We start from the raw sequence: 13,255 nt of genomic DNA, 5'->3' as shown, positions 1-13,255 counted from the left end.
ATAAAGTGTTTCATTATTTTTCTAATGCCAAAAATTAGAAAGTGTAGTGTAGGTTGCAGACTACATAAAATAGTATTTAGAAATATGTAAATACAGTGTTTCTTTCTGGAATTGAACATCCTACCTCAACACCCAATATTATTGTGCAATAATCTCTTAGAAGTAGCTTGAAAGCCAGGCTATACTTTTAGCCCAGGGAGTGACCCTTGCCAATTGAATTATTTGAACTGTTTTGGTCCTTGATTGCTCTTTTTATTTGTCTGATTATTTCAATTTTTTTTCTTTTTGCTGACACCTTTTATGTTTATTTGGGGGGAAAAGGGGAACATTTTTAAAAATCGTAACTATTAACTAAAGAAAATTAAAACTACTTTTAACACACTGTTCACAGTATATCCTTTAGATGTTTTGCTATGCACATTTGTACTTTTTCACAAAAAGCATAAATACTCTGAACATACAATTTTATTTTTCTTTATATTCCCTTTATTCCCCTCTCATGCAAGTAACTGGTGGATCATCTATGAGTCCAGGTTACCTGCCTGAACTAGCCAGTTTAGCAAGAGATGTCTATTTCTTTTTATATGAATCTCTCTCTTTTTTTTTTTTCTTTTTGTGCCACCGTGTCACTCTAGGATTTGAATTTGCCTGTGTCCTCTAGTTGTAGGGTAAATCCATATTTGTTGTGTGTGCCAGCCAAAGCTAAGCTTCAGGTATCTGCTTCCACTCGCCCTTTCTCCCATATCAGAACATATTCTATGTTAATAAATATTTATTTACAACAGCATTTTCAAAGGTACATCCTATTTTATTGATGAATATAACTTAAACACCCTCTACTGTTAGACATTTATGGAGTTTTACTCTGTATGTGTATGTGTGTTTTGCTATTATAATCAGTTCTGCAATAAATATTATTCTTGCTAAATCTGTGAGCATTGCTCTTTTCCCTTAGGATAAATCCTAAAAGTAGAATTGATAAGTTAAAGGGGAGCCATGTTTTTTAAAAGCTTTTGGCTATATATTGCCATGTTGCCCTTCAGAAGTCTTTCAATGATACCCTCACCAGCAGTATTGGAGATTTGCCATATTACCAGATCCTTACAAATTTTCTGTTTTAAAGTGATTGGTAATGGAATGAATGGGTCTATGCTTTCTTAACTATATTAAGCATTCCAGATGATCACCCATGTTTACAGATTCTTTACTACAAAGTATTCCATAAATAGTCACAAAACCTTTTAAATGTCAGCTGATAGCTTGTTTGCTTGCAGCATTGTCTGCTTAAAGCTTTAGGTGACCAAGCAAGGAACATAAAGGAAACTGGTAGTGACACTCTATCCTCAGTCTCTCTCCCTTTAAAACAGCACTGGAGGGCAGCTACTCATAAACTCATCCCTAGTGATCTCTAAGTTCAAGGAGATGGAAAACCTTTAATAACCCTTTTTGTAGATAATCTGTTATCAAAGTTCTTAGGCTGAAAAGCAGTGTACCTCCCTAAAACCAAATGGTCATTAAAATACTTACATATAAACTGATTTATCAGTTGAGTTAGTATTTTACTAGATCCTGCTTGATTTTGGCCAAGTTCTTTATGGTCCTTATATCTAACCATGAAAATTAAAATGCAAAAACCATGAGGTACGATATTTTGAGAGTCTCTCTTTGACTTTCTTGATAGGTAGTAGATTAGGTGCTTCTTTTATATAGGTATGTGGTTGAGGTGAGCATGCCTACATAAATAACAGAAATACTAGTTACTGTGACTGTGGAATATATGTTATTATTTTGAAAGCCTTCGTCTCAATGAAACTTTGACTTTTCTGGGCTATGCCCATGCCTTTTCTAATGATACCATGCCATAAAAGTTGTATGCTGCATTTCTGTGTTTATTTGCCCAGAATCCATGAAATAAGATACCTGAGAACAAAGAGTTTTGCAAAGGGGACCTTATAGTTATTCCAGTTTAACATGTTTGATGGGTGCTTAATGGCTGATGATGGTGGTGGTAATAATAATGAGAAGAGGAAAATAATTTCTGGAGCATTTATGTATCTCCAATTCTGCTTAGTGCTTTACTTAAGTTTTCTCATTTTTATTAAATGAGGAAACTAAGTCCTAGAAAGGGAAACAGCTTTATCTTTAAAATAAGAAAGTAAAATAAAATATTATTTTATAAACCAGGAACCTGAGGCTTAGAGTAAAGGAATTAACTTTTCTAAAGGAAGTCAGTTAAGTTGCAGCAAGGCTAGTATTTAAGCTCCCATCTACTGTTGCCTCCCAAACTCTTTCTAGTTTATTCTGTAGTTGCTTATTGAAGAATAGCTAAATCAAATAAGCTTAAATGATTGGTTTGGGGAATCATTTAAGTATATACACTGTCTCCTCTCTTGCTCTTTCTCTCTCTCTATTTATGCCCCATTTCTTCTTAGAACTAATGTGAAGGATAAAATAGTACACTTCACTGTATTTTTTTAAAAATTCCATACTGGGTCTTTTTCCTCTTAAATACTTAGAGAAAATGGACATAGATTCATAAAGTTAACATATGGTCCTAGCTTTTTAGTAGATTTTACTGTAGGATAGAGAAAAAAAATGTTTTAAAAATGGTTGCCATCTTACCCTATTATCTAGAAAACTGATCATGACCTTTCTTTCAAATGAATGCAAGAGGAAAATCTTTCTTTTCTTCATTTTGGGAATATATACTTATATCAATAAATATGAAACCATGTAAATTGAAGTAAATCATTTTCAATTCAAAACTAATGGAAAAAACCAATCCCTGTTAGAAAATTTAACAATTATTAGGAAAATCTTATTAATAACATGAGAAAATTTAATTAAAGGGCCATTCTTAGCAATGGAGGTTATAATTTTTGCCATTTTTTTAAATAAAATTTCCCCTCTCATCAGGTTAATTTTTGAAGGCCATAGTAAAGCAAATTACAGAAGAATGCTTTAGAAACTGCTTTCTTGTGTTAGATGGCCACTTTAAAGTGCAGTGCACTTGCAGGACAGCATATTATCCCAAAGGGACCCACTGATGTTTCATGAATTTTATTTTTTTCCTGTGGCCATGCAAACCAGTGCCTTCTTTGAAAGCAGAAATGAAATCATAAGTGTGATTTTGGATAGTTACATTAAGGGCAGCCCTGAATAGTAAAACCCATTCAAGACCATGGTATTTGAAAATGTTTAAATCCTAAAAGTATGTCCCATAAATGATATAATTGATTTATACACCAGATAGTTCATCTAAAATACCTTTTCTGTCTTTTCCTTTTTACTCTTGCCTTCATTTTTAATGATCCATCGGCCTACAGTGTCTTTACATCCAAAATGCAAAGCCGACAAATGGGCATCTCAGGGAAGAACTTGACCAAAAGCACCAGCATCAGCGGAGACATGTGCTCGCTAGAGAAGAACGATGGCAGCCAGTCTGACACTGCAGTGGGCACCTTGGGCACCAGCAGCAAAAAGCGGCGCTCTAGCATTGGGGCCAAAATGGTAGCTATTGTTGGTCTCTCCCGGAAAAGCCGCAGTGCTTCTCAGCTCAGCCAAACGGGTAGGCATTTTTATGTTACTTTTGACTTCCTAGTTGAGTTGTAATTAAAGTACCTGTTCTTTTTCTCTTACTCATTCTATCACAGTAACATGTGTGGGTGATGACATGTTCCAGAAGGAAAGGGGCATTTGAAACTGGTTAACCTTTCTGAAAATATAACAGTGACTTTCTTTTTCAGTGATCAGTGAACCTGCTTCAGAGTGAACTTTGGTTACCTATTTTTGAAATGCACTTGATGTCTTTTCTCCTCAGGGAGGAGATAAGCTGTGGTTCTCCCTGATTGTCAGTCGCTAATCCCTTGTAAAGGTGCGCTGATCTGTGAGATATTTGCTTTTCTTTAGGTTCCTCAAGTTAGAACCAGCTGAATTAATTTTCATTCCCAGCAAGTAACCATGATGAAGATGACACCACATATTTTGTGGGAGTAGTATACTTCTTTTATTGCTGACCACCGAACTTCTTTTTCAGTTTGTAAGCAGCATTTACCAGTTGTATCAGTTTTCTCACTGCAGTTTTTACTTCCCTGCTAAAACTTCAAGCAGCAGTATTCTTCAGCAGCAGGGATGGACCAGTTTTCTGCTGACAGTGAAGATATTCAAAGCTTTGCTACTTTAAAATTCAGCTTCTAAATCACATCTGCAAAAATAAATTAGATACAACACTCCTACTCAGAAAAGCCACTGTTAGCAATTAAGAATATTGTGAGTCAAAGCAATGTCTTTTTTCAAATGGGTGTTGATAATTAAACATTAAATCCCTGGTATCTTGGAAATAATAGCCTGTCTTCTACTTAACAAACAAACAAAAGCATATAATATGGTGTTTCTTTTACAGCAAATATAGGCAAATAGATAAAAATGGATTAAATCTCATATATGTTTGAATACTAGGGTTCTGGTACACAGAAGTCAGGGCATAAATCTGCAACACAAAAGAATTTAAAGATGTGTTAATTCCTGGACCCGCCTAACCTTGGTTTTATAGACTGTCACAGTGATTTCAGAATTTGAGCCTTATATAATAATATTATATTGAAATAGTTATTTGATGGCATTCCTTATATCCTGGTTGTGACTTACTGTATTTAGTGAGATTCTTGTTAGGGAATTTTTCATTCGATGCTTTGAAATGTTATTTTGCATTTTAATGTAGAATTAGAAATTTAATTTATGGACATAAAGATCATATTTAAGTGATTTTTTAAATTGCAGATATTTATACAGAATTAACTGTTGTGCCAATGTGATAGATGTTGGCCTTTGGCCTTTTGAAATTGAGGAGCTGCTCCTTCTTTTTTTTTTCTTTTTTGGCCACCCTGCAACATATGGAAGTTTCTGGGCCAGGGATCAGATCAGAACCTTGGCTAATCTGCACCACAGCTGTGGCAACACTGGATCCTTTAACCTACTGTGCTGGGCTGGGGATCAAACCTGTGTCTTAGTGTTGCAGAGATGCTGCCAATCCCATTGGGCCACAGCAGGAACTCCTTGAGGGGCTTTTTTTCTCTAGCAGTTAGAACTTTATTGCATTTTGTTTCTCTTTAAAATTTACAAATATTTATAAACCTAAAACTGCTCTAAAATATAGTCTAGGAGTTCCTATAATGGCTCAATGATAATGAACCTGACTAGTATCCACAAGGACTCAAGTTCAAGCACTGGCCTCAGTGGGTTAAGGATCTGGTGTTGCCGTGAGCTGTGGTGTAGGTCACAGACGCAGCTGGGATCTGGCATTGCTGTGGCTGTGGCATAGGGCGGCAGCTGCAACTGATTCAAGCCCTAGCCTGGGAACTTCCATATGCCACAGGTCATCTCTTAAAAAAAAACAAAAACAAAAACAAAGTACTATAGTCAATTAATTTTTTTTAAATGAAGAGCCTAAAATAGACATGAACTAGACTACAAATGAGAGAATATGTTGTGTTAAACTAAATAATTCCATTCATTCAAGGGTTGGTTTTGGATAAATATTGAGCACTTACTGTATTCCAGGCACAAAGAACAAAGATGAGTAAGAAATCATTTATAACTCGAGTTGCTTATACTCTAGTAGAAGATAGATATTTAAACAGATTGCTTTAAGATTCTGTATCAGTGGAAAAATTAGAATTACATAGAAAATGTGCTGGATGCTCAGAGGAAGATTACTTGACCCAACCTAGAATTACAGGAATGAATATCTGGAGGAGATGAGGCCTAATTCAAGGCCTGAAAAAAGAGTGACTGCTAAACCAGGTAAAGGACAATTAGAAACCATAATGAAAAAGGCATGGCATGAACAGGAATGAGAGGCAATAGATGTAATATTCACATAAAATGTTGGACTGAACGTGGCTAGAGGTGATGCTGATAGGTCATGCGCAGTCCTAAACACCACATTAATTTGTAGATGATAGAAAGTTTTAAAGGAATTTCAGTAGAGATCTGATGTGGTCAGGTTGGCATAATGTATTTTTTAGTTCATTCAAGCTACTATTTATTTCTCTAAGAAATAATTTTTGAGATCTACCATGTGCTGTATCCTAAAGAAAACATGGACATGATGAGAGATCCTTCTCTTGGAGCTTATACTCTAGTGGAGCTTCACTAAAGAATTCAGCTAAAGTCAGCGTCTGGTAAAGAGGATTTTAGGTCAATCAGCAGAGTAGTGTAATATTTCAGATAAGAGATAAGATCCTGAACTAAGTCAGTTATCGGTTGTAATAAAGTGAGGAGGTGATAAATTAGGGAATTTTTGACGAGCAGAATTCATACTCAGTCACCTGATTTAGTGACAGGTTGAATATGGGAGTGAAGGACAGAAAATTCTAAGATGATCTCCATATTTCTGGCTTGCATCACTGGAGGGATGGGCATTGTATTGATGGATATTGGAAGTATGAAAGTGTAAGTTGGGAGAAGGACAAGGATGAATCCTTCAATTTAGGGTACTTTGGATCTGAGAAATCTGTGGAAGATCCAAGTAGAAACATCTAGAACATGTTCAAATAAATACTTCTAAAATTGGTTTCAGGGACTTCCCCTTGTGGCGCAGTGGAAACGAATCCAACTAGGAACCATGAGGTTGCGGGTTCCATCCCTGGCCTCACTCAGTGGGTTAAGGATCCAGCGTTGCCCTGAGCTGTGTTGCGGGTTGCAAATGCGGTTCAGATCTGGCATTGCTGTGGCTGTGGCTCCAATTCAACCCCTAGCCTGGGAACTTCCATATGCCACAGGTACAGCCCTAAAAACCAAAAAAAAAAAAAAAAAAAAGCTGGTATCAGAACCAGAGACATAAATCTGGGAGTTATAAAGTTTAGAGGATGCTTGAAACCAAGGCATGGCTGGGACTGCCCAAGAAGAACACTATGGTAACTGAGCAGTAGGTGAAAACAATACTCTCTGGAAGATTAACTTTTTAGAATTGGGCAGAAGAAGAGGAGCTAATGAAGACCAAGAAGAAAGGACAAACACTATGAGAGAGAAGTGTCACAGGAGCTAAGAGTGTAGAAGATTTGAAGAAGAAAATGGTATCTCCCAGTGATCAACTTCATATATTTATTGTTTTGTCATTAGTATCCCATATAGCCTTCTTTGACAATGTTTTTGTTTAAAAATAGAGATCTGTTGACCATATGCTGATTAGGTTTTTATCTTCACAAATGCTGTGATGATGGCATATTTAAGAAAGGCAGTTTGTTACTTATTATACCATGTAGCCCCTTCCTATATAAATAGCATAACAGAAAATAACATATTCCTTTTTGTTGTTATCTTCAATTATATTCAGTGGCATATAATGGTTAAAATTTTTATCATTCTTAAAATGCACAATTATTTCTATCTACGTACTGAATAGCTTTGACCTATCTTGACAGAATTCAAAATGTCTCTCATTTTAAAACCTGAGTTTAACTGTAGAATAGTCAACAGAGATTGTTTTGTAATTACTAGAATCCAAACTTCCAACAGGTTTCTAAAGTCTATTTATATGTATATGTTTCAGTAAGGGTTTTATGTGCATTTTTCTTTTAAAAATGCAGTCACAAGCTCCAACAGAATTTAACACTGAAATATTTTGAAAACAAAATAGATCCTTTGTTTAGACATACTTCTATAAGTTGTATTGAGTGTCTTGCCTAATACCAAGAAATACATTTTCAACCAGTATATTTGCATTTTAAAGAATTCATTTAGTGACCTCTGATTTTCCTTTTTTGTTTTTGTTTTTGTTTTTTTGTTTTGTTTTGTTTGGTCTTTTTGCTTTTTCTAGGGCCACTTCTGTGGCATATGGAGATTCCCAGGCTAGGGGTGTAATCGGAGCTGTAGCCACCAGCCTATGCCAGAGCCACAGCAACCCAGATCCGAGCTGCATCTGCAACCTACACCACAGCTCACGGCAACGCCGGATCTTTAACCCACTGACCAAGGCCAGGGATCGAACCCGCAACCTCGTGGTTTCTAGTTGGATTTGTTAACCACTGAACCTTGATGGGAACTCCTGATTTTCCTTTTTCTAATCTTTGGTGATCTGCATGTAATGAAGTTATAGAGTTATCATTTAGTGAACAACATATCATAATATCTGCAATTTCTTAGAGTGATATTTATTATTGTAAAAATAAATGTTATTGTACTAGACTAGATAAAGACTGCTCCCGTGCCTTCTGAAGAATAGAAAATGCAGCAAAATGGTATTCTTTCTAATGAATGGTAAAATTAATTCTGGATTATATAAGTAATCACACATAAACAATAATTGGTGAAGGATAAACCATTTATAAAGATATGTTGGTTAATACACTTAGTAGCTAAGTCATATCTCTCTTCTTTTGTCATTGCTGTTTTTTATCCTTCTTTGCTTAAGGGGAAACTCGCCATTTTAAAAGCTTAAATATGTCTTGCTAAACATCAGCCTTGCAGAAAGCACGTGAATAAGGAGTGAATGAGGAGACTTGAATGCTATTGCTTACCCTGGGTTATATAAGATATAAAATACGGCCTCTTAAAAAACTTACCCAACATATCTGACTCAGAATGTTCATCTGGCAGATGGAATTAACACCTGCTATCTTAACAGGGTTTTTATAAAGATAATATTTTTAAATGTATAAGAAAATGCTTTCAGAACTTAAAAATCACTTTATAGATGTAAGCTATCAATAGCAAATTGAGCCTCATGGGGAATCAGGAATACTATTTTAGACATGTTGATTTTGAAATGCCCATTAGATGTCTAAGTATACCACTTATGTGGTTAGTTGGATATGCATCTAGAGCTTGGTGGGTCAAGGCCAATAAGCATGTAATTTGGGAATATACAGAAGGTGATACTTAAAGCCAAGGTGCTAGGTAATATTACTTAGTATAACTTGAATCAAGAAGAAAACTAAAGACAGAGCCTAGGTGTATGTCAACATTTAGAAGTCAGGACTAGAATCCATTAAAGGAAACTTAAGAGAGAGCAGCCATTAAGGAAAAAGAAAAAGAAGATAATGATATCTTGGAAACCAAAGGAAGAAAATATTTTAAGGATGATCAGCTGTGTCAAGTGCTTTTGGTAGTATAAGTAAGGTGAAGACTGAGAATTGACCATTTGGTAAACCTTGACAAACTTTGCAGTGGTAGATAAAGCCTGATTGGAGCAGGTTAAAAAAAGTGAGAGGTGAAACAGACTCAGAATAATTTGAGATAAAAATTAGAATTCCTAATATTTATTGAGATATTTATTGAGCACTTTTATGTGCTAGGCACTATTTTAAGCATTTTATATGTAAATCATTTAAACCTCACCATAATGTTATAAAGCAAGAACTAGTTGCCATGACCGTCATTTTACAGATGAGGAAACCAAAGTAGGAGGAGGGGGAATAGCTTCCCTGAGTTTACCCAGTTAGCACAGGTTGAAGTTAGAACTTAAATCCAGTCAGTATAGATCTGGAGACTTCCATTCCTTTTTTTTTTTTTTTGTCTTTTTGTCATTTTAAGGCCGCTCCCACTGCATGTGGAGGTTCCCAGGCTAGGGGTCCAATCGGAGCTGTAGCCACTGGCCTACACCAGGGCCACAGTAACGCGGGATCCAAGCCGCATCTGCTACCTACACCACAGCTCACTGGCAACGCCGGATCGTTAACCCATTGAGCAAGGGCAGGGATCGAACCCGCAACCTCATGGTTCCTAGTCGGATTCGTTAACCACTGCACCATGATGGGAACTCCTCAAGACTTCCATTCTTAATTATTCCATTATAGTTCAGTAGAACTTTCAGCAGTGTCAGCATTGTTCTGTATCTGCACTATCCAATACAACACGGTAGCCAACGTAGCTACCATACAACCAACATGTGATTATTGAGCACTTGCAATGTGGTTCTGGTGTGACTAACTAAATTTTTAACTTTTTTACATTTTTAGTTTATATAATTCTAATTTAAATAGGCACATATGACTGGCAACTACTGTGTTAGTGCAGAAAAATAAAACAATTTCGGAGTTCCCGTCATGGCGCAGTGGTTAACGAGTCCGACTAGGAACCATGAGGTTGTGGGTTCGATCCCTGCCCTTGCTCAGTGGGTTAATGATCCGGCGTTGCCGTGAGCTGTGGTGTAGGTCGCAGGTGCGGCTCGGATCCTGCGTTGCTGTGGCTCTGGCCTAGTCCGGCAGCTACAGCTCTGATTAGACCCCTAGCCTGGGAACCTCCATATGCCGCGGGAGCGGCCCAAGAAATGGCAAAAAAACAAACAAACAAAAAAACCAATCTCTAGGATTTTTGTAAAAAAGAGAAATAAAGAAATAGACTAGCTTGGAAGAAAGAGTCAAAGGAGAATTCTGCTTTGTTTTGTTTTTAGGAAAAAAAAAAAAAAAAGAGGGATTACTTGTGGAAAAACTGAGTACTTGAGAGAGCTTCAGGTCCAGAGCTTAAGTGAGATCAGCTATTATACCCTGTGGCCACTGAGGAATCCCTATTCTTTTCACCTTATAATAATCTCTAAGCTCACACAGTACTTTATAGTTCCTCTAATTATAATGCTTAATAACTAATCATTTATGTAGTTGTCTGTCTCTTAACTGGGCTCTTTTTTTCTTATTTTGTACATCCTTCTCAGTGTTTGGTACAGCATCAAATATAGTCATCTCCAGTGAAAAGGTTCATGTACCCCTTTGGGAGGCATGATGAAGTTCTCGGGGGAGTAGAATGAAAATGTTAGAACTTATTTTTGTCTTTTAACCTAAAAGCCAAAAAAGAAATTAAGCGCTGCCATATTTAATAAATGTCTTTACCCTAGTTTTATCAGTTGGTCTGGATGTCAGATAGCCATGTGTTGCATGACCTTCTGGAGGTGTTAGTTTCATTAATTATGAGGAAGTGGGCAAGAGGCTTGCAAAGATTCCTGCAATGAAACTGGATTGAGTATAGTATTAATACTGCAACTACACAAAAATGGTAGACTTGAAACTTCCAATCAAGCTTTCCATTAGCCTCTGTTAAAAGTTAATAGAGTGACTCTCTAACATCTGACAAAAAGTCACTAAAAAATTCGAAGTTCTCAGGAAAATTAATAAAATATATTCCTACAAGTGGCACACAAGGGTTCCAGTTTTTTCTACATCTCATAAACACTTATTTATTTTATAATACCCATCCTACTTGGTGTGAGGTGGTATCTTGCTGTAGTTTAGATTTATATTTCTCAAATGATCAGTGATATTGAGCATCTTTTCATGTACTTATTGGCTCTTTGTGTATCTTCTTCAGAGAAATGTCTAGTTATGTCATTTGCCCATTTTCTTCTTTTTAATTGACATATAATTGACATGCAATGTTGTATTAGTTTCAGGTGTACGACACGATGACTCAGTATTTGTATATGTTGTGAAATGATCACCACACTAAGTCCAGTTAACATCTCTCACCTTACCTAGTTACAGAATTTTGTGGGGGAGGGGGGATGAGAACTTTTAAGAACTAATCTCTTAGCAACTTTCAATCATGCACTACAGTATTATTAACTATAGTTGCCATGCTATACATTCCATCCCCATGACTTGTTTATAACTGGAAGTTTGTAAGCAACCACGAGTCTGTTCCTTGTAACTATGAGCTTGGTATTTTTAGTTTTTTTAAGCTTTCACCTATATGAGAGATATATGATACTTGTCTTTGTCTGACTTACTTTATTTGGCATAATGCCCTCAAGGTCCATCCATCTTCTCACAGATTGCAAGGTTTCATTCTTTTTTGGTTGAATAATATTCCAGTGTGTGTGTGTGTGTGTGTGTGTGTGTATCACATTTTCTTTGTTCATTCATCCATCAATAGGTTGTTTCCTATCTTGGCTAGTACAAATAATGCTGCAATGAACATGGGATACACATATCTTTTCAAGTTAGTGTTTTTATTTTCTTCAGCTAAAAGCTTAAGATGTGGAATTACTGGATTTTATGGTAGCTCTATTTTTTAATTTTTTGAGCATCCTCCATACTGCTTTCCATAGGTGCTGCACCAATTTACATTCCCACCAACGCTGCACAAAGTTCCTTTCCTCCACATCCTTCACCAACACTTGTTAGTTCTTGTCTTTTTGATAATAGCCATTTTAACAGGTATGAGGTGATAGTCTCATTGTGGTTTTGATTTGCATTTCCCAGATAATTATCAATAATTTAATAATTTTTGTTGAGCATTTTTTCATGTGCCTGTTGGCCATTTATATGTCCTTTTGGAAAAAAATGTCTATTCAGATCCTTTACTCATTTTTAAACTGAATTGGGGGTTTTTGCTATTAGTTATATGAGTTCTTTATGTATTTGGGATATTAACCACCTTATCAGATATATGATTTGCAAATATTTTCTCCCATTCGGTAGGCTGGGTTTTCATTTTGTTAACAGATTCCTATGCTGTGCAGAAGCTTTTTCATTTGATGTAATCCCACCTGTTTATTTTGCTTTTATTGCTTTTGCTTTCGGTGTCAAATTCAAAAAATTGTTGCCAATACAGATGTCAAGGAGCTTCTAGGAGTTTTGTGGCTTCAGGTCTTATATTCAGTCTTTAAATCCATTTCAAGTTAATTTTTGTGTTTGATGTAAGATGATATCTGTTTCATTCTTTTGAATGTGGCTGTCCAATTTTCCCAGCACTGAATAGACTGTCCTTTCCTCATTGTATATCCTTGGCTCCTTTGTCGTAAATTAATTGACAAAAATGCATGGGTTTGTTTCTGAGCTCTCTATTCTGTTCCATTGATCTTTGTGTCTGTCTTTATGCTGATATTACACTAGTTTGATTACTATAGCTTTATAATAGAGTTTAAAAGCAGAGATTGTGATGTCTCTTTTGTTCATCTTTCTCAAAAGATGCTTTGGCTATTCGAAGGGTCTTTTATGGTTCTATCCAAATTTTAGGATTATTTGTTACATTTCTGTGAAAAATGCCATTGGAATTTAGCATCGAATCTGTAGATGGCTTTGAGTAGTATGGACATCTTAACAATATTAATTTCTATCCATGAGCACAGAATATCTTTACATCTTTTTGTGTCTTCTTCAATTTCTTTCACCAATGTCTTATACTTTTCAGTGTATAGGTCTTTTACTCCTTTGTTAAATTTATTCCAAGGTAATTTATTCTTTCTTGATGCAGTTGTAAATAGGATTGTTTTCTTAATTTCTCTTCCTGATGCGGTTCATTATTAGTGCCTAGAAACCCA

At 35.9% G+C, this 13,255-nt stretch overlaps 1 protein-coding gene across 50 annotated transcripts in view; it reads left to right on the top strand.

Moving 5' to 3' along the window:
• RIMS2 (regulating synaptic membrane exocytosis 2) overlaps window positions 1–13,255 on the top strand; it is a 617,675-nt gene that overhangs the window by 525,769 nt on the left and 78,651 nt on the right. For 47 of the 50 annotated variants that reach the window (XM_085021919.1, XM_085021923.1, XM_085021931.1 and 44 more), the window contains one exon: window positions 3,327–3,568. The exons of the other annotated variants lie outside the window; for them this stretch is intronic. In XM_085021919.1, the coding sequence (XP_084878045.1) occupies window positions 3,327–3,568 (242 nt within the window). The remainder of the gene's footprint in view (window positions 1–3,326; window positions 3,569–13,255) is intronic. 50 annotated transcript variants of the gene reach the window in all.

This window comes from Sus scrofa, chromosome 4, assembly GCF_054392235.1.
Source record: "Sus scrofa isolate SSC_HxYL_T2T_F1_AM1 chromosome 4, Sscrofa_HxYL_maternal_Yorkshire_Landrace_v2.0, whole genome shotgun sequence".
NCBI lineage: Eukaryota > Metazoa > Chordata > Mammalia > Artiodactyla > Suidae > Sus > Sus scrofa.
This window is presented reverse-complemented; position numbering and strand designations above follow the sequence as displayed.